Genomic DNA, 22,714 nt, shown 5'->3' on the forward strand with positions numbered 1-22,714 from the left:
TGTGTGTGTTAGTTGTTTGATTTGCCTTACTCGATATGCTATAAATTCTTGCCGGCCTTAATACTAATTATTTTATTCATTCCTGCATCTTTTCTTTTGAAAGATGGAAATGTTTTTCAGAGAAGATTGTCTCTAACCGGACAAGAGCAAATTAAACTTTCTACTCAAAAGACTTGGTGAGACAATGGGCACCATTTTCCTTTTTGGCCTTCTAGGAAGACGGACCTATCCATTCCAAGATGTTGTTTGTTTATTTTATCCTATTTATATGAAACTTTAGCAGAAAAAAAGATAACAGCTAAGACCAGAATCAAGTCTAGTTGTCAGACATGTTCAGATTTCATTCTGGTCTAAACTCTGCTCTGTTTCTCTTGCCTCTGTAAATCTCTGTGTAGTCTTACATGGTACTTTCCAACCTAGGCCACCTGTCTGTGATCCTACCCTTTATTGAGCTATGTACTTTATTTTATTTCAAATTATCTATGTGGGTATATCACTGACCAAACATTGACCAATTACAGGCTCAGCCAGTATTGCATTGTAATGTAACAAAATAGTGTACAGTCTGGGAGTTGGCATAGAGGGTTAAGGCTGTGAGTTGTAGTTCTGTGGGCACAGTGTTCAATTCCCTTTGCTCTCATTTGCCTTCCTTGTGTCTTTGAGCATGGCCGTTAACCAAATTGTTCTTGGGGCAACTGGGAATTTCAACTAGTTTTCTCAATGGTCCCATTTTCCACACCTCTTAACTTTCCAGTGAACCTTAAGTGTACAAATGACAGTGGTTTAAGTTTGAGTAAGCACAGAAAATCTGACAAACTGTGTTTAGATATGTGACTGTTCATATATTTGCTTTGTTAGACTAAGTGTAATAGAAAAGGTAGAATAGACTTTAAGTAGGAGAAGTAGAAGTGATTGAGATGTGCATTGTTGCTTTGATAGTAAAGCTAATGGAGACCAGTGAGAAGAAAGAGGGGACTAGGTTATGTATGTAGTTTAGAGTAATGGTGGTGGTTAAGATGAATCCGTTTAGGATGAGCGACTTAATCAGGTGGGTCAGATCTGTAGAGATAAAGACAGTACAATTTGCAGATGCTTAGTTTATGTGGCATGTCCATTTATATAGACAGTTGCATTTTAACTATTTTGGTAAGTATGTAGACTGAGGATGGGAAAAGTTTGTGTGATCAGTTAAATCTGGAGGAATCCCATGTTTGAACATCTTTATTCTTGCTGATTCTAGAGACCTTAAGTAGGCATCACTTCTGCCAAATGGAGTTTGGAGTTGCAGGCACTTTTGTTAAGTTTCCTTACTTCCTGTTCAACAGAGAAAGGTTGGGGTGTTCAAAATTTCTCTGTTGTATTCTGTTGCCCTTGCCCAAGGGAATCTCAGTAGGGGATAAGTATTGGTCAGTAAATATGCACGTCCTTTTGTCATGAGTATGTTAAGCGAAATGAATATAGCTTCATGTAGGAATGTGTGCAAATTGCTTATATTTTTTGTGGATAGATCTAAAGCTTTTTGCATGGATGACCAGTTGTTTGCATTCTTTGTTGCATCTAAATTTGTTAAGCTCACCATTTTCAGATGTTTAGCCAGTTGTATTGAATTCTGTCTTGCTATCTATAGAAGGCCTCTGCCTCAAACTCCCTGAGCAGGAGATGGAGGTGTAGCAGCTGCTCACCTCCCCTTAATACCACTATTTAGAACTTCAGCACAGTTGAAGCCTGGTCTCCCCAAACACACTTGCACAGCACAATAAGATAGACATTTTTTTTCTTGTCCAAATGTTTTCTTCTGAAGCTACACTCGTGTTGAGGTATAGTTCTCTGATTGTGGTACTCTAGGATTAGCTAAGCAGAGTGTTCTAGAGGTTACCAGAGCTGAACCTTTTCTTGCCATATAGAAAAAAAATACAGTAACACTAGATGTTTGGACTTGTCAGATATAAATGTCATTTCCATACCATAACAATAGAAATACAAGAAAAAAAGTCCATCTGTAACTTATTAACCTGCATCCCTCAAGTTGCATCTTGTTTGGCGTTGTCTTCTTTCTTTGCCCTTTTCTTCTTTGAGCACAGCACTGTAACGTAATCAGCTGAGAAAATGTGAGGCATGTTGGGAAGGGAGAAAATTAATGGCACCCAAGTGACATTTTATCTGTTTAAAGATGGTGTGGAGACTACTGAAGGATTGATGTTATGGTAAGTATGCAACTTTCATTTGAATGCAGTACTCTTCAAAGTGGTAAACATTAAAGGTATCGTTCTACAGGTATTTTGTTTTTCCTAGATCCTGGCACTTCATGATTTTCTTTTAATTGTGGATTCCGAGGCTTGAAAAAGAGAGCACATTTTTAATAGAAAAACAGAATAAAAGCATCCAGAGCAAAGTGAGAGATTTAAATTGCATGTATCAACTGCATTAGAGTTTTCTGTTTTTCTAAAATTTACATTTTTTTCTGCTTTCAGTGAATTTGGCACTTGCTTTGTCAGTAAATGATACGGTAGGTATATTTTCAGTTTTTAATTTGTATGCATTTCAGTGTTATAACTGAGTTTTGAATTGTGTAAATAAAGATTTTTCTTATTTCATTATGCATTCAAAGTACAGAGTTTATTGTAGTAGCATGTTGAATAAAAATAATGCCTGCTGACTTGGGATGTCTTCATAGAACCACTCAGACCTGTGCAAAGTTGGTGTCTTGTTTTAGTGATACCTGACACACTGGTTTTATTACACATATTATGACATTTGGCTTTTGGCAGTGATCTTTATTCAACCACTGTTCTCGCCTCACATATGACACGCCACACACTGTTCTCCCCTCCAACTTTAACAGTTGCTCTCATGACACCTTTATGTGGACTGACAGTAGGTGAAAAGACACACTCTCGTGTGTGTGTGTGTGTGTGTGTGTGTGTGTGTGTGTGTGTGTGTGTGTGTGTTTTTGAATCTGCTCCCCTAGACATGAGAAATGAGCAAAATTTTTAGGCTTACAGCCAGATTCTTGGGGTCACTCGAGTTCATATCTCATTTGCAGGGTCATAACTGCGTAAGTGGTCAGGTGCTCCTGTGACTGATGCTTGACATGATTGAGAGAGATCCTGTTGCTCTTAATTGTCTTCTTAGTAGGGGCTCATCAAGTGTCAAAGACTCCTGGGGAAAGAGTGAGGCAGGTTTTATACTGTTTGTCAGTGATTACAGTTTCTCATAGGTGTAGCAGCCTCAGAGTGAAAGTAATTGTTTTAGGAGGATGTGGAGGCCCAGAAAAACTGTTATGTGGTGTTACAGTTGACAATGGCGCAAGCTCACATGCATGTGTTGTTTGTGTGTGTGTGTGTGTGTGTGTGTGTGTGTGTGTGTGTGTGTGTGTGTGTGTGTGTGTGTGTGTGTGTGTGTGTGTGTGTGTGTACTCATGCTCATACAGTATGTGTCTGTCTTGCTGAGGTTTTTGAAGGTGGGTAGGATGACTCCAAGAGATGCAGTGGAGCCAAGTTACAGTAAAATCTATTGGCTTAATGGTTAAGATCATTTCCGCCCAGACTCAGGTACAGGATTTTGATTCTCACTTTTTGTGGAGCATGGTTAGACTTCAAACCCAGAGGGCCTTTTTTATCTAGTAATCACTTATGCACTAATGGAAAATTGTGTAATATCTTACAACTGTTGAGTATAAATTCTTGAGGAGTATAAATTCTTCAAAGCGAGTAGATAATAATTTCCATAACTGTGTTTAAAAAGTATAACTCTGACTCTTCGTAAGTGAAGTATATTATCACTGTATATGCTGTAATCAAGGTACTAAGAGCTTAAGCTTTTTTCCTCCCTTGTTAAAGAAGCTAATAATATCCTGTGCATTAAAGTTGCTTTCTGCTTTGTCTAAATGTCTTGCAGGTGCCATAATCTATGTAAATGCCATATGTTGTGTATTGGTACCTCACTTGTTTTTCTTTGTGTCTCTGGCTTGAATTGTGCATGAAGAAGGTTACTTGCCTGCCATCAAAAGAATTTAGTCATGGGAATCTTTGGACTGTTGCATATTTTCCTCTCTTGGTGAAAATCTGTGTGCTTAGGTTAGCGATGGCTGGTTGTAAAACTGTGCAAGGATGCATACTAGCATGGAAAATATTTTTATGTGGGAATGTTAGACCAGCTGATGAATATTCATGTTTGACAAATTTTGTGTGTGTGTGTGTGTGTGTGTGTGTGTGTGTGTGTGTGTGTGTGTGTGTGTGTGTGTGTGTGTGTGTGTGTATATGACAACAGATGAGTAAAGCTTGTTTGTGTGATTGAATGTTTGGGTGTGTACGTGCACCCAGTCTTGCACTAAAGAAAAAAAATATTAAAAAGTTTGACATTTACTAGAAGGCTAACCTGTTTCACACAGTATTTCTCCCCCACCATACAGTATCAAGTAATATACCATGAAAAACAGCGAAATACAAATTAAGTTTTTGCAATCCTTTAGCTGTGCAAACAGTCTGCCCTAGAGAGCCACACTACCCTGTCTATAATTTTGCTACTGCTGGAGATGTATACTACCAATCTGTGCTGACACAAATGTACTACCAGACTGCACAGCATACTGTATACTAGTTGGTGTTTCAGTAACCTGACTTGAGGGTACATTTATACCCCTCCCCATTCTCTCTATCCAATCATCAACCTTCTCATCCCCCCCTTCCTCAGTCTTTAACTGCCACCTCCAGCTCACACATGACATTTCACACACAATCTTCTCCCATCCCACTGTAGCACTCATTCCTATAAACATAGAAAGCAACGGTCCATTCATACAGGTAAATATTTCCCCATCACTGCTGACATGCAAAAACATCAGATGCACCTGCATACAGCTTTCAAGACCGTCTTCCACCCTAACATCTCCCTACTCGCAAATATCAACTCCTAAGCTTTCACTTTCAAAAAGTATGACACTCAACCAACCCAGTCAGTCCTCTGTGTTCTGTTCAGTAGCTCTTCCTCTCCTATTCCTCACTCATGCCCCCTGTCTTGTCTGTCAACCCCCTCATCTTCCACCTCACAAACTTTATCTACCAGCTCCCACTAGAAATTCATTGGATTATTTTCAGCCCTATTCCCTCTCAAATCTATACATCTGTCTGAGGTTTATGCATGGCTTGTCTCCATAGTGCCTTTTTAGGCAATGCCAAACTGAATGTACTTCCGACATGGCAAATCAAAACCAAGAAAATCTAAAGGTATTATTGATGAAGGCTAGAAGCTGTCTTTTACCCTAGATAATGCTGATGTCTGTGTGGTCACTGAGACATGGTTTAAAGCCATAGAGAGCCCACCAACAGTGCAAGGTTATAATGCCTTCCACACATTTAGGCCAGCTACTTCACAGGCAGGGACTAAAGGTGGAGGCGTTTCTATTTACTTCAAAAATATGCTTCAAGGCTGGTCAAACAAGACAATGCACTTGAGCTGATCCATGTTCAAATCACCATAGGTAAAATCCAATGCCGCTTCCTTGCAAGCTACAGGTTCCCCTCTACGTCCCAGGAATCCCATTCCATGCATTTAAACTTATTAGAAACATGAATGTTGTTAGTGCACATACTCCGCAAGTTGGGTGTGCGATGGATAGAGTGAGTTGGATGAAGTGGTGGTGACCCAAGGGTGAGTGTGAGGTGATAGGAGCAGATTTCAATGGGCATGTTGGTGAAGGGAACAGAGGGGATGAGGAAGTGATGGGGTAGGTATGGTGTTAAGGAAAGGAATACAGAAGGTCAGATGGTAGTGGATTTTGCAAAAAGGATGGACATGGCTGTGGTGAATACGTATTTTAACAAGAGGAACATAGGGTGACATACAAGAGTGGAGGGAGATGCACACAGGTGGATTATATCCTATGCAGGAGGGCCAGTTTGAAGGAGATTGGATGCTGTAAAGTGGTGACAGGGGAAAGTGTAGTTAGGCAGCATAGAATGGTGGTCTGTAAAATGACGTTGGTGATCAAGAAGAAGAGGAGGAGTGTGAGGGCAGCACCAAGGATCAAATGGTGGAAACTGAAAAAGGGCGATTGTGAGGTGGAGTTCAGAGAAGAGTTAAGACAGGCACTGGGTGGCAGTGAAGAGTTACCGAACAGCTTGGTAACTACAGCAGAGCTAGTAAGGGCGACTGCTAGAAAGGTGCTTGGTGTGACATCTGGACAGAGGAAGGAGGACCAGGAGACCTGGTGGTGGAATGAGGAAGTACAGCAGAGTATACAGAGAAAGAGGTTGGCGAAGAATGGGATTGTCAGAGATGAAGAAAGTAGACAGAAGTATAAGGAGATGAGGTGCATGGCAAAGAGAGTGGTGGCGAAGGCTAAGGATAAGGCGTATGAAGAGTTGTATGAAAGGATGGACACTAAGGAAGGAGAAAAGGACCTGTATCGATTGGCTAAACAGAGGGACCGAGGTAGGAAAGATGTGCAGCAGGTAAGGGTGATAAAGGATAATGAGGGAAACGTACTCACAAGCGAGGAGAGTATGTTGAACAGATGAAGAAAGTACTTTGAGGGGCTGATAAGAGAGAGAAGATTAGATGATGTGGGGATAGTGAATCAGGAAGTGCAATGGATTAACAAGGAGTAAGTAAGGATAGCTATGAAGAGGATGAAGACTGGAAAGGCTGTTGGTCCAGATGACATACCTGTGGAAGCTTGGAGGTGTTTAGGAGAAATGGCAGTGGAATTTTTAACCATATTGTTTAATGAAATCTTGTAAAGTGAGAGGATGCCTGAGTAGTGGAGAAAGTGTTTTGGTACCAATTTTTAAGTATAAGGGTGATGTGCAGAGCTGTAGTAAATACAGAGGGATAAAACTGATCAGTCACTGCATGAAATTATGGGAAAGAGTAGTAGAAGCAAGGTTAAGAATGGAGGTGATGATTAGTGATCAGCAGTATGGTTTCATGCCAGGAAAGAGCACTACAGATGCGATGTTTGCTCTGAGAGTGTTGCTGGAGAAGTACAGAGAAGGTCAGAAGGAGTTGTATTGTGTCTTTGTGGACTTAGAGAAAGTATATAACAGGGTGCCTAGAGAGGAGGTGTGGTATTGTATGAAGAAATTGGGAGTGGCAGAGAAGTATGCAAGAGTGGTACAGGATATGTACAAGGGTAGTATGACAGCGGTGAGTTCTGCAGTGGGAGTGACAGATGCATTTAAAGTGGAGGTGGGATTACATCAAGGATCAGCTCTGAGCCCTTTCTTGCATTGGTGATGGACAGGTTGACAAGACGAAATCAGACAGGAGTCCCCTTGGACTATGATGTTTGCAGATGACGTGATATGTAGTGAGAGTAGGGAACAGGTTGAGACCCTGGAGAGGTGGGGATATGCTCTAGAGAGGAGAGGAATGAAGGTCAGCAGGACTATGAAAGAATATGTGTGTGTGAATGCTCTAGAGAGGAGAGGAAGGAAGGTCAGCAGGACTAAGACAGAATGTGTGTGTGAATGAGAGGGAGGATAGAGAAATGGTGAGGATGCAGGCAGTAGAGTTGGCAAAGGTGGATGAGTTTAAATACTCGGGATCAACAGTTCAGAGTAATGGCGAGTGTGGAAGAGAGGTGAAGGAGCGTACAGGCAGGGTGGAGTGGGTGGAGAGGAGTGTCAGAGTGAGTTGTGACAGACTAGTACCAGTAAGAGTGAAAGGGAAGGAATACAAGAGGGTAGTGGGACCAGCTATGTTGTATGGGTTGGAGACAGTGGCATTGACAAAAAGGCAGGAGTCAGAGCTGGATGTGGCAGAGTTAAAGATGTTAAGATTTGCACTGGGTGTGACTAGGGTAGACAGGATAAGGAATAAGTCTATTAGAGGGTCAGCCCAGGTTGGGCGGTTTGGAGACAAAGCCAGAGAGGCGAGATTGCATTGGTTTGGACATGTGCTGAGGCGGGATGCTGGGTATATTGGGAAAAGGATGCTAAGGATGAAGCTGCCAGGTAAGAGGAAAAGAGGAAAGTTTATGGATGTGGTGAGAGAGGACATACAGCTCATTGGTGTGACAGAGCAAGATGCAGAGGACAGGAAGAAATGGAAACAGATGATTTGTTGTGGCGACCCCTAATGGGAACAGCTGAAAGAAAAAGAAGAAACCCTAACCATCCAGCCCAGTACCATATTCATGGGTGACTTTAATTACCCCACTATTAACTGGGAATCCTGTACAACACCAAATGTACATGCACAGAGATGCCTGAATTTTTTTAAACACAAACGCCTAGACCAGATAGTCAATACACCGACCAGTGGTGCAACCATACTGGATCTGGTCCTCACTAATATGAGAGACTGCTGCACAGCCCCTACTGTAATGCATTCCCTGGTAAAGTCAGACCACAAAATGGTCTCCTTTGAAGTAAAAATAAATCCTGGACCCCAGCTAAACATGGAATATTCAGGATCTATACTAAGGCTAACGTCCTGCCATTAAGTGAGAAACTGGCAACATTTCAAGCCCCCATAACCCCTGAGAACACTTCTGCTTATGCAGAACTGTTCACAGAAACCCTGTACAAGCATGTTAATAGCTGCATAGAGCAGCTGTACCCACCAGGAAGAATAACAGAAGTAACCCACAAAAAAAACAATCCAACTTGGTGGAATCAATCTGCTATATAACAGGAGGAAGAAAATCGTAGGAAAAGTTAGGAAATGCAGCACCCAGCAAGATAAAAGCACTCTCATCAAACTGAATGAACAACTCAGAGGACAAATAGTCTACCAAAGACAAATCTGAGGTAAGTTTGGCCTCGTAGGCCAAGCGCAACCACAACGCATTCTTTAGCTATGTCCACCACCTGAAAGGCAATACACAATTGTGTGCAAAGTTCATTGTAAATGGAGCCACCTATACTGAGCCAGAAGATATAGCAAACTTTCTGGCTGATAAATTCAGCTACAACTTTACCCCTCTCTCCCCCTCAACCTTACCTCAGGAAATGTTATCAAGTATAACTCCCCCTACTATCACTAGGGAACAGGTCCTTAATGGTCTCTCCAAGACTAAGAACGCTGCATCAGTGGACACAGACACTATCCCAGGATGCCTTCTAAATAGCATGAAACATGACCTATCAGGGCCTCTGGAATTCCTATTTAACTGTAGCCTCCAAACAGGCTTCGTGCCTCATGAGTGGAGAAAGGGAGCAATCCTCTCTCTGCCATCTACAGACTCTGGATACTACAGACCCATAAGTCTCACTAATCTTGTATGTAAAGTCATGGAAAGCATTATCATGGAGAATAATCAGCACTGATATAGTAAACCTCCAGACACTTGACCCAACCCTGTTTGGTTTCATCAAGGGCAGATCATGCCTACTCAGTCTGGTGGACTTCTTCGAGAAGATCACCAAAGCAATAGATGAGGATAAAGTCATTCACACTGCTTACCTTGACCTGGCCAAGGCATTTGACACAATACCCCCTCATGTATTGATGGCAAACTCAGGAGGTTAGGTTCAAACCCGTATGTCACCTGGTGGATAGCCAGCTGGCTCACAGACTGGACCCAGGAAGTTAGAATTAGGGAGTCCACCTCTACAAAGAGGCCAGTCACTAGTGGAGTCCCTTGGAGATCAGTCCTTGGACTGCTCCTTTTTTGCATTTACTTCTCAGATGTCAAGGCCAATGTCAGTGGTCTCTGGCTGACTAAATTTGCAGGTGATTGCAAATTACGAGCGGTCATTGAATCTCACACCTGACACAAATGTTCTCCAGGAGGGGCTGACAGACAGCTGTTGTCTGAGTCATGAAGTAAAACTAAATGCCAAGAAATGCATCCCTGGTAACTATCTTATTGACACACCCCATAGAGTTGACCCAGTAGTCGGGGACTTAGGGACATGCACAGTAATCTAGCCTTTGTTCATCACTCATATGCAGTGGTGTGGAAATCATTCTGTGTTGCACAGCTTATAAACAAAGGTATGGCATCTAAGTTCAAGGAAGTAATTGTTCCACTGTAATCAGCAGTCATCAGACCTATCATTGAGTACAATGACCCTTCGGTATGTACCTAACCAAGCATATACAACATTTGGAACGTCCGCAGAAGTTCCTCACTAAAAGAATACAGGGCGTAAGTAACATGTCCTATGCAGACCACCTCAAGGTCCTATCACTGTATTCTGTCTCCTACAGGCTTTTGAGGGGAGATCTATGATTGGCATACAGGGCATTGTCAAACCCCACTCTGATGAACCTCCTGCATATCCACAAAACAGCACCAGAATTAACCATTCTAAACTTAGCCTGTGACATAAATAGGACCTGCTGGAGAGATAGATGGGGGTAGTCTCTGGGATACATACCTAAGGGACAGGCTCCCCATCCGTGTGAAGCAGAGTTCCTCTCTAACCCAATTTAAGTGCAACTTGGACAATTGGATGGGAAACCAGAAATTCATCCCTGGTTTGGTGCCCATGTCTTTAATGGACAAGGGGTAACCTGTAAATGGCTCATCTCCCAAGCCCATGCTTACACTTATCAAGGGTATCAAAACTTGTCAGAGATTTGGGATGCATGGCTAGGCTTGAAAAGGCCCTTGTGGTCATTAGCCTAGATAACACCTATGAAATTATGTTTAGCGTGTGCTGGTAAGGTTTATATTTATATTGTCAAAAAGTAATCCAGCGCAAAGAAAAGGTAAAAATTAAATAAAGGCTTTATTGTGGCAAACTCCATGTGAATTAGCAAACCGGTTTCGGCTGAAGATTCAAGCCTTCCTCAGTGCAACAAAGTATTGCATTAGAGCACACCCTAGTGTCTGCTTTTATATCAGTATATTTAAAGATATACATCTACAATAAATGTATTTAACAGAACAATCAAGTCAGAATCTAGCTTAAATCATTAAGGCCAGGTCTGAATAAAGCCCCTAGCCTAATAATCCTGGAAGATTCCTTGTTATTTAATATTTCATGCCAGCCTGCTTTGGAAGTTCTGTGCATTTGAATTTTATCAATAATAGTGAAATTAAATTTGGCAGTTTTGTGTATGGTAGTATGTTTATAGAGGGCGTTGGAAATCTTTTTGTTTCTAATCTCACTTAAATGCTGACTTATTCGGTGTCTAAATGGTCTTGACATTTGTCCAACATAAAAAGAAGAGCAGGTACAGGTGGCTAAATAAATTAGCCAGTCACTGCTGCAATTCCCAAAAACTCTGATCTGATAAACTTTAGAAGTATTACAGCTTGTGAATTCTTTGGTTTTAAAAATATGTGAACATGCACTGCAGTGGCCACAAGGGACACAGCCTACTAATGTATCACCAAATAATGTTTTCTGCATAGTTAGTGGTGGATTGTAACGTTTATAATGAGTGAAGTATGAATTAATAGTTCTGCCTCTGCGGTAAGAAAAAAAGCCATCTATCTTGAAGTTCCCCATTCAGATGTTCATGTGCACATAAAATGTCCCAGTGATTGTTAATAATATTTCTGAACCTTGGAGTATTACTACCAAATGTTGTCACTAGTCTAACTGGTTGAGATTCCTGTGTATTGTGTTGAATGGTTCTATTTTGATATTCCAAAAGTTGGGATCTCTCAGTTTGGTTTACCTGTGTTAAAGTTTGGGAAATAAGATGTTTATTGTAGCCTCTAGTTGCCAGCCTATTTGTTAGATCTTGTTGACATTCATGGTGACTTTGTTGAGAAGAGCATATGCGTTTAATGCATAAATATTGGGACTTGGGGATGATGTTGATGATGTGGCGGGGATGATGACTGGAGGCATGAAGTAAAGTGTTATATTTTGGAAATTTTCTATGTACCCGAGTTTCCAAAGTATGATCTGCTTGTCGAGTAACCATTACATCCAAAAAGATAATTTCTTGATATTCAATGTTTAATGTAAACTGAATATCCCATCTGTTATTGTTGAGATAATTCACAAATTCATGTACATATGTTACATCACCCAGCCACACCATCCAACAATCATCCAGATAACGTCTCCAAATGTCCAACTCATCTAAAAAGGAGTTATTATTTGCTGTCATAAATTAGCTGCTCTTCAAAAAAACCCATAAAAAGGTCAGCATAAATGGGAGCAAAGGATGCTCCCATAGCTGTACCTCTGACCTGCCAATATGATTTGCCATAAAAATAGAAAACATTTTAGTTAGGGTAAGTAAAAAATTATTGAAACCAGGAGTATATAGTTTAGATTTCTCTAGCCAGTATTAAATGGCCTGTAGTCCAGCCCCATGTGGTATACTAGTGTAAAGGGAGGTGACATCCAGTGTGCATAGATACCAGTTAGATTCCAATTGTGTATCCTGAATGATATTCAAGAATTCAGTGGTGTCTTTTAATCTAGACCTAACCATAGACAATAAGGGTTGCAGATATTGAGTCAGGAAGGCAGATAAAGGTTCAGTTAAAGTTTTATATTTAATCTCTAAAAACCTCTCATCAAAATCTAACCTAAATTGTTTGACCTATGCTGTATATAATCTTCAAGCCTTAAAACTTAGTGGGGATATCCACTCAACTCCACCCCCCCCCCCAGGCAAGCCCCAACTCTCTTATACAACACTTTTTCCAAGCTTCCCTTCACTACTGTCTGTCCCCATTAACACATACTTCAGGTATCTTGTTATAAAGGATAAATTGTGCATGGCTTGTCCAATACTCACCTGACATTATGGTACTAATTTGAGACTTGGCTGAAAAATGAAATTAGTGACTAGTTACTCCCTATGGCGTATAACATTTATAGAGCTGACAGAATGCATAAGAGAGGGATCTATATTATGTGATCAAACAGTCAAATGTTCGAACATGTAATAATCGACCCCTAAGTATTGAACCATCAGAATGTCGAACGGTTCAATGGAGATCTCCGTACAGTGTGGAAATGGAAGTTTTCCATTGTCTGCACTGTAGTGCGATCTCGGAGTTGGTATATTTAAGTAGAGGGGGGTGTGGGAGATGCAGGGATGCTTGTTCCCCTGCTTAGAGCATTTTAATTATTTGGGTGTTTTATTTTTGCTGTTCGACATTACTGCGTTTCGATATTTAGGGGTTGAATGTGTTCCAACATTTAACTGTTAGATCATGTAATGTAATATAGAACCTAAGAGAGCTGGAGGAGTTGCAACACTCTGTAAAAACACCCTTCAACTCTCCCTAACACTTCTAACTCCTCCCCAATTCTACAAAGCAAAACACCTGGTCACAACTTTCAAACTAAACCAAGACAAATCTATATCCATTATAGGAGTCTATATCTCTCCTGATAATAACAATCCTACCACTACAGAGGAGTTACTCTGTTGGCTCGCCTTTAATATTCATCCAGACAAATTAATACTAGGCTCCTGTAGCAGCTCATTACAAAACAAAACTTTTATATGAACTTGCTCACCTGATCCACTCACCTACTTTCTGTAGTAGTAGTAATAATAAAAACAGAAAAAAAAACACCATATTCAGGTAACTCGCTTGTACCTCGAGTAAAATCTCTACTTAAGGAACTCCTTCCTGACTCTGTGACCATCTCGCAGTATTTGCTTTAAGAAAGCACACCCAAAAACAAATCATTATAATGTTATTTTTAACCTCTCACATTACAAAAATGAGAACTTCAACTCAGTACAGCTTGATGAAGGCTAAATATTTACCTCTTGTTGATGCTGTATCTAACTTTTAATAACACATCCTTAAGCATACTGAACAAACCAGCCCCACTCAGAATAAGATTTGAGTCAAATCCTACCCCCTTGGCTCTCCAGAAGTACCAAATATCTTATGAAACTTCTAGATGCTGGCTGGAAAACCTGGACGACAAATAAAACTCAGGCTAACCATCAGAAATTTAAATAAGTCTGAAACGGAACTAAACTTCAAATTAAATGACAAAAAATACTACTACACAAATCTTTAAAGTGATGTTTATAATAACCCAAAGTTATTCAAACTTTAGCCACTCAATACAACCCTTACCAACAATCAGTTCAAAGAACCCCACAAACATCACCAATGCATTTAACTCCATTAGATCCATTTCACCCTTACTCATTAGCAACAACCGCAACAATACCCACAGCAAGTTCCAATCCAAATCCTCAAATACTGAAACCCTCCAGTCCCTACCTCTTACATTAAAAAAAAACTTATTTTCTAATTAAAACCTTCTTCCGTAACACTTGATAATCAGGTGAATATAATCCAAAAACATGACAGGTGTAATAAGAAAACATAAAAATAAAACTCTGCTTCAAAAGTATCCATAACTTATTTTATTGTTTAAAAAGAAAAGCACTTGCATTATTGAACTTAACATAACTTCTTCAGAGTAATGAGTTCTTCAGAGTAATAAAAAAACAACATTGTTAGCAAAAACATTTAAAACCATTTCTTCAAAGCACATAAAGTGGAACTAAAATTAATACCTGGGGTATTTGCAGCATTAATAATAATCTGCCAGTAAAATTCCCTTTCCTATAAGGAAGACATCTGACCCCCCCATAAGGGGGGGTCTTCTCCAATACACACACACACAAAATTTTCTAAAGTCGGTGCAGACCACAGAATGTCTGTGTAATGCATTTCTACTTTCACACGGATAGTGCAGGTGTGTTGGTAAATCCTTTTCCTAAGGGACCCTTCTGTCTTTCTATGTAGAATGCAGGACATTTAGAGCAAAGGGCCAAATATACTACCCCGTTGGTATTGCAGTTGTAATGCAGTTGTAATGCCCCTTAACTAAAAATCACTCTATATATTCCGGCTATAACTTAACACCATGGCCCTAGACTGGTTATTGTCATCAATAGTTCTCCCTGCTACTATGCTCTCACCATAACACAATAAGGGTTTGTAGTGTATATGCCTCTGACTTTTCACCCACTCCCTTAAATTCAACATGTCTTGTGGCTAGCCGCATTCTAGAAACACATTACATAGAATCATGGTCTTGTTGAAAACATGGTCATTAGAAATGAGCCTACTCAACCTAATCAACTACCCCCTCACAAGGTTTTTTTCTGTCAAAATGGATGTTGTCTGTCATAATGGCGAAAACTATTGGAGTATGTCCCCTTCCTAAAACTGGTTGATTAAAATTTACTACACTCAATATTTTTAATGACTAAGACATCAAGAAAAGACATGGAAACCAAATTAAGCTGGTGTGTAAACTCCCAAAAATTGGTTGTGCTATTTTCTACAGCTTAAATATGCCGTCCAGGTACATGAAATACAGCTAGATCTTGGACCAGAAAGGGGATGTAAACACAAATTTGCTCTCCCAGGACCATAAAACAAGATTGACAAGCATTGGTGCTGAGGCTGCTCCCCATGGCAACCCCTTTCAACTGCTTAAAATATATTTGCCTTCAAAAAATACAAAATTTAGATCTTAACACAAGGTCCATAAAGTGATAAACAATATCAGTCTCCTTTTTGCCAAAGGTGGTCCTCATAGCGATGGCCTCAAAGAACCATTCAAGCGCTTGATCATGGGGTATTACTAAAAATAAGTCCTTGATATCAATTTTCACAAACCAGACATCCTCAAAAAAAGGAGTTCTTGAAAGAATTTCCAAAAAATCCTTCAAAATGTACTCCTTGTCAACCCAAAAATCTTTTGTGGTCAATAGGTTTTGTCAGCGGCTCACTTTTAGAGCCAGCCGAGGTGACTATAGGCCTCAGTGTTGGGACCTCCCAGATATGGGAATCATCAGTATCTCAAAAATGGCTAGAATTTCAGCTTCTTAACCACATCTTTAAGCCAAATATCTATCTGTTTGTAGGAAATACTAATTTCGTTAAGGGATCCCTCTGAGAAAAATTCACCATTGTTCAAGTAATCCAACATTTTGAGCTGGTAAATGTGGTGATCCATAAACTCCTCCCCACCTTTATTTTGCTTCATAATTGTTTTGTTTTTCTCATTGGTGATATGGCTCTGTAGTACCTTCTCCTCACTAGAGAGGTTGTAAAAGAATATTGTTCACATAATCTTTCAAAGAGAGTAATGAGTTAATATGGGATGTAGAAAGTACTAGTTCTACACAGCCCTCAACCTTTTTCAATAGTGGCTCTGGGAGCAAGCCAACATTCAAGGTTGAGTTTCATAGTAATGAGTTGTAGCCCAATAATCAAATCAACAGCACTACAGTTTGTTAGAAGGAATGAATTTGAAATTCTTCTTGAAAAGAGGACCAAAGACTGATAATATCAAAGAAGGAATAGTTTATAAACCTTAAAACTGCCAAAATCAACAACATTACCTTGAAATGGGTATAAACATTTCAAACCCTTAGGTCCTAGTTCCTCCACCAGGTGAACATCTAAAACTTTCAGCAGAAGCCTCATCCTACCCTTTCTCTGTATTGATGAATCACTGTACCAGTGGATCCTATGTACTGCTGCTGTAGGGGGGGGGGGGGAGTGCTATAGCTTTTCCATCCATAAAAATGATCAATTATCTGAGCTCAATAACTATAGGCCCAACAATATTCTTTCCTCTTTATCCAAGATACTTGAAAAATGCTTTTGGTCCCAGTTACTTCACTAATCACCTCAAAACACCCCCCCCTCAAAAGCTTGGTGCTCTCTACGGAGTCAAACCATGTCTGTCTAAGACAGATAGCACTTACATCTCTGCATCCCTTTTTCCTATCCTTCTCTATGCTGTGCCAGTATTTACCAACATCCAATAAACTTATCTAAACAAGCTCTAACAGTGGTACAACACTGTCACCAAATTTCCAACCAACCTCCCCATAGATCACGCACTGTCTAGCACTGTGACACATCCAGTAGCTCAAACTACGACACCAACTGGTATACTCTCAACTCCCAGGTTCCTATCATGTCATCGAACTTTTACAAGTTCGAACCACATATGGTCAAGACCATATCTTCGATTTTGTAAAAGTTTGAGAGTGTGAATGGAAATCTCCATAGGTGGAGGTTTCCATTCACTTCAATGTGGTGTGATCTTGGAGTTGGTATATTTAAGTAGCAGGGGTGTGTGGGGGGTACAGGGGGGCTTGCCCCCTGCTTACAATAGTTTATTTTGTTGTACATTGTGTGTTTTTTTTTTGTTTGTTTAGGTAGTCAAAGTTATGCAACTTCGAACATAATGGTTCGACCATTAGGTGTTCGAAGTTACGTAACCGACTGTGATATAGACCCTCAACTCCCTACTGTCTGTAAGCTGTTATATAAAAACAAATTACTGTCCATCCCTACCCAAGCTAATGTAGCCTTATCACCCAGCTAGGATACTGCACCCTTTCGACTAAGCCCTATTACTTATGTCCAAATCTAAAAGCTTGGTTGGCTGCTTGGCTGCTTCCTGTACTTTCACAGTGTCCAAAACCTGGAACTCCATCACCTTATGGTTAGAGTTCAGTCGTCACTAAAGTTTTTTCAAGCTTTGACTAAAAATACACCGACTCAACTCTCTGCTACTGCTGTCCACCCAATTAAGCCATTCTTCTCTCCTCCTAACTGTTCTCCATGCTGAACTCTTCATTCATTCTAAAAGAAGTAACTGCATAAAATTACAACCTACAATTTGTCTGAATTATGTAATGAACCACCATTAATACTATGCCTGTTTGTATGTAATGTCACTACTGACTTCTTGCTTTATGTATTTACTGTATAAAACTACCACTTCCTATGCTTAATTATGAAGTATTTGTTATATGTCTTTGTCCATATTAAATTATATTGCACTGGAACTTTCTTCCTGGGCTTCCACTGAAAATGGGTCCTGAGACAATCTTACCTCATTTACTATATTTATTTATCGGGAAAGTGTGTCAGTGTGTGTGTGTGTGTGTGTGTGTGTGTGTGTGTGTGTCTGTGTTTATTAAAGTGGCTATATGCAGATCTAGGTGTAGATCCCTCCACATTACCAGGGTCACTTTTCTCTTGCATTCTCAGACCACTAGCTTTTCCCCTGATACCATTCTTGCATCCTCTAGTTATAGCTCTTTAGATCCCTTGCTTGCATTCTCTAGCTGTAGCTCCTCAGATCCCTTACTTGCATTCTATAGCTGCAGCTCCCCAGATCCCTTACTTGCATTATATAGCTGTAGCTCCCCAGATCCCACCATTGTACAATTTAATAGATAATTGTTAACTTTCGATTTGTCTTATCCCCACCTAATATACTCTTCTTCTCTTTCTTGACTTTGTACCAGGTTATCAGCTGTAAGGTCAAACATCTCTGCTCACTGCGATACCACCTGTACTGGATTACGTCCAGCCAAGAGTTCCTGCCTTTCCGACCACCATCCATTTCAAGTCCTAAGAAAAGATACACTGACATCCAGTGACAAACAACTTCCTGTTAAACTAAATATACATCACATCTTCCCCTCAATTAGTAGACCCTGTCTACAGCCCTCCTACCCTCCTCCAAAAATGCAACACCTTTTTATTACCACCGCACTCCTCCTCCTCTCTGCTCTTACATCTCGCACCTTTCCTGTGTTCTGCTCTCCTACCTCGTACACTTATGATACACATTCATCAACATCCTACTTTAATCTCTTCTCAGCCCTGTTCAACTTCTCCACCTCCTTTCATAAACTGCCTAGATCTTAAATCCTCCCACCTACTTACAAACCTAAACCCAAGCTACATAAACAACATCTATATATTACTATACTGTCTCTTCCTAGTAATAACTTACTTATATCTGGGGACATCCATCCTAACTCTGGCCCCCTCTCCCTCTCAACATTGTCACATACCTTCTAACTCTCCTACCTCTCCAAACACCTTCAACCAGCCTCACTCAATAAACTCATCCTTACCCAAGCACCTGACAATATACTCTCTTAATATTCAAAGCCCAACTAACAAAATCACTGAGTTCCATACCTGGATAGCCCATACAACTCCTCACATCCTCTCTTTTTATCAGAAACTTGGCTTAAGCCACACATTAGTAATGATGATATTCTCCCACCAGTCTATAATATCTATCACTCTGACAGAATCCCAAAATAAGGGAGTGGCATAGTCATCCTCTACTCTAATAGCTTCAACCTATTGCTTCTCACCACACCAATCCTTGACTTCCACCCAGCTGAACCTATCCTTAATTGCCACCTTAATGCTCACAAGAAATTGACTATTGCTTCCATCTGCATCCCTCCCGACAATAAGCTGTTCATCTTGGAGAATATCCTAAACTAGTTCTCCCACAATATACCCTATGAAACCATCACCTTGGGAGATGTCAACCTAGATTGTTCCTAACTTAAAACTGACACTCGCAATTCAGTATCAACTTGCATGGTTTCTATCAACTGATATCTTCCACTACCAGTCACCATAAAAACTCATCTTCCAGCTCAATAATTGATTGGATACTCATTACCTTACCAGATTGCCTTAGTGTCCACCTTCCTACCTCTGTCTTAAGATACACTGTCCAACCTCCTAAACCCCACCTTTACAGGGATTGTCGTAAACTCTCTAATATATCCCAGTTCAACTCCATTCTTTCTAATACAGACTGGTTCATCCTTAGACAAATCCCTCTCAGTGGCAGTCAACATGTTCAATAGTATCTTCCTGAATACCCTAATCTCCCTTGCTCCCTCTAGGAAGAGTAGAATATCATGCTCCCTGGGTATCCAAAGAAACCAGGTCCATTATGCACAAAAGAGAGAGTACTTGGAAAGCCTGGATTAAAACAAAGGAATTATCTCTACTATGTAAATATAGGCATCTCGGGAATCTTACAAAAAAACAAACAAATAATGGCAAAAGGGTCCTTCTATAACTCTGCACAGCTCAATAGTAAATCAAACCCTCGGAAGTTTTGGTCGACTTTAAAACAAAATTCTTTCTCCTGGTTGCCCCTCAACACCCTGCCCTTACCCAAACACATCCCCTCTAGAAACAGCTACTCTCCAATAAACACTTTATTGACACCATCCAAACACTCCTACCTACCAACTCTAACACTACTCCTCTGCCTTTCCCTCCCAACCCTCCGAGTAATAATCTGTTCCCTTTACACCCAGTTCCTACTTCCTACATTAGATCTCTTCTTCAAAAGTTTAAATTCTGCTCCCCTTCCACTGATGACCTACATCCTACCTTCCTCAAACTTGCTGCTGACTCCATAGCCTATCCAGTATCTATCCTAATCAGTAGATCTATTCAGGAATCCTCTGTCCCTATCCTATGGAAATCCTTCTTTACTATTCCCCTGCATAAAGGTGGAAACTCTACAGATCCATCTAACTACCGGCCCATAGCCATCCTGTCCCCTCCCTAAGATCCTTGAAAAATGCATACACTCACAGCTTCTTAATCACCTCCTCCAGCACAACCTTCTCACTCCCACTAAGCATGGTTTCTGTCCTAACCATATCACAACCACAGCCCTCTTGTCCTTTACACATATCATTGCCGAGGCCCTAGATAACACCAAACACGTATCTTGGCTCTTCCTTGACCTTTCCAAAGTTTTTGACAGTCTCCCATCCCCTACTGCTGTCTAAATTTGCAAATCTCAATCTTTCTTCTTCCTCCCTTATGTGGTTCTCCAGTTACTTATCCTGTAGGCAGCACTCTGTCAAATTTCTTTCTTCCACTTCTCCATTTTTACCTGTCCCTACCGGTGTACCGCAAGGGTCTATCCTGGATCCCCTCCTGTTCAACGTCTTTACCAATGAACTCGACACATCTTGTAAAGAATCCTCCCTCATCCAATATGCTGATGACTCAACCCTCATCTCCACCTCTGACCATATCTCTGAACTCCATACTCTTAACTCAACATGCATTTCTGTCCACAGAACAGTTGCTGACAATCTATTTATCCTCAATCCCAAAAAGAACAAACTCTTACTCTTTCTTCCCTAGTCTCTTACTCTCCACCAATCCACCTTTGCTGTTCCATCCTCTATTAAGACTATAATCCAAACCGAAACTCACTCAAAACTCCTTGGAGTCATCATTGATGATGAACTTAAATTCAATCTTCACATGCTCCAATGTATAAAAGACACCATTACTGTACCACAATAAAACATTTCTCGCCACAAATGCACATGCCCTACTCCTCCCCTCCCTCCTATATGCTGCTCCAGTGCTCACTAACATTCAAACCACAACCTTGAACAAACTCAGACAAACCTACCATAAGATAGCTAGTTTGCCACAAACTCTCCTTACAATTCACATCACTGCCTTGCCCTAAACTTACTCCAGTGGCTTGAATTCCCCCAACTTCTACTACTGTCTCAGTTTCAAATGCTACACTTGATTCTTTATAAGTCTTCATCTTGTCCTCTCTCTTCCTTTGTCTTTATCTATACTCCACCTTGGACTCTCCGCACCTCTAACCAGCAACTAATGCACGTCTACCAACCTAAAACTGCAGGCAAACTCCTATATAAGCACACTGTTGCCCAAGCTTGGAACAAACTTCCAGTAGATATATGTTCCATCCTCCTTCCATCTCACTTTAAAGAAAAACACAAACTTCATCTAATTAACTTCAAAACTTGCCCTTTATAAGCACCAACCTAGTGCCCTCCATTATACCTCTCTTACACCCTTCCCTCTCATCTAAGTACTCCATTATTTTGGATTCGTACCAAGATACTAAATCAATACTGTTGGTCCAAATTCTTCTTGTATTTATGTAAATATGTTTCACTGTAAAAATTATGTGCATGCAGTGCTATTCTTTTTTTATTTATTTTCTTGTATAACAGACTTCTGTTACATTTTTGATTCTAAAGTTTGACCTTCTGTAATTTGTTTGTGTTGAAGCTTTTCTCCTCGGGTCTCCACTGAAAATGGGCCTCATGCCCAGCTGGACAAACCCGGTTAACAAATGCCAATAAATAAATAATTTGTAAATCTAGAATAAAACTAGTACCATTGATCAAAAGCCATAAACTCCTCTCATTATCAGACTGACTTTCCAGTATATTAGATTAACTGTGATTAACCGTGATTTAATCACTTGTGATTAAAGTGATATACACAGATACCATTGGTCTGTTTGTATATTTATATGATTTCTTGTTGTTTTCTCAAATACTTCCTAGACTGGCACACAAAGTTCTAATTACACCTCTGCCCTTAGCAGCAGAGTTCTTTTTGGGTTCTGGGAACTCCTGTGCTTCTCCTGTCTCCCCTCACAGCATTTTACTCCAAGTTTAGTCTCCCTACCATCTGTTTTATTATATACTATAGCAGTATGTAACAAAAGTGCAGGATTAGATGCTTACATTGTTTGACATCTAAGGATACTGATCAACAGCCAGATAAACAGTGACTTTTGGTGCCGTTTATTCCTTAATCCAAGTACAATCACACATGCAAAAAAGAAAAAAAATGTAAAGTATATCTGTACCACTGTTCCTATCCTTGTCCTTGAGTGTGATCTGTTTAATAGCTCTTGGATTAATGCCTTCATTGTAATTTTCATGGCTTTGTAACTGGAAAATAGAAAGAACTGATGAAGCTCTGACAAGTACGGAAGCAATCATCTCTTGTTTTTACTGAATTAAACCTTGGTTTAAACAAGCAGTATTAGCTTGAATCCTGCTTTAAGAATGCAAAATTATCCTTGACATGGATCTTGCATTAGTCATTCTGATGATGGATTATTTTAGTAATTCATATTGTTAGTGTTGTTCCTGTACAACTATTCCTTTTTTAAATTTTTTATGTATATTTATAAATGTG

The 22,714-nt window shown here is 40.2% G+C and overlaps 1 protein-coding gene across 2 annotated transcripts in view; it reads left to right on the top strand.

Moving 5' to 3' along the window:
- Positions 1-22,714, top strand: part of NUBPL (nucleotide binding protein like) — an 864,344-nt gene that overhangs the window by 124,065 nt on the left and 717,565 nt on the right. For both annotated transcript variants that reach the window (XM_044073881.1, XM_044073880.1), the window contains exon 3: positions 2,472-2,506. In XM_044073881.1, the coding sequence (XP_043929816.1) occupies positions 2,472-2,506 (35 nt within the window). The remainder of the gene's footprint in view (positions 1-2,471; positions 2,507-22,714) is intronic.

Source organism: Protopterus annectens, chromosome 6.part0, assembly GCF_019279795.1.
Source record: "Protopterus annectens isolate FY-2018-M chromosome 6.part0, PAN1.0, whole genome shotgun sequence".
In the NCBI taxonomy this organism is placed as follows: domain Eukaryota; kingdom Metazoa; phylum Chordata; order Ceratodontiformes; family Protopteridae; genus Protopterus; species Protopterus annectens.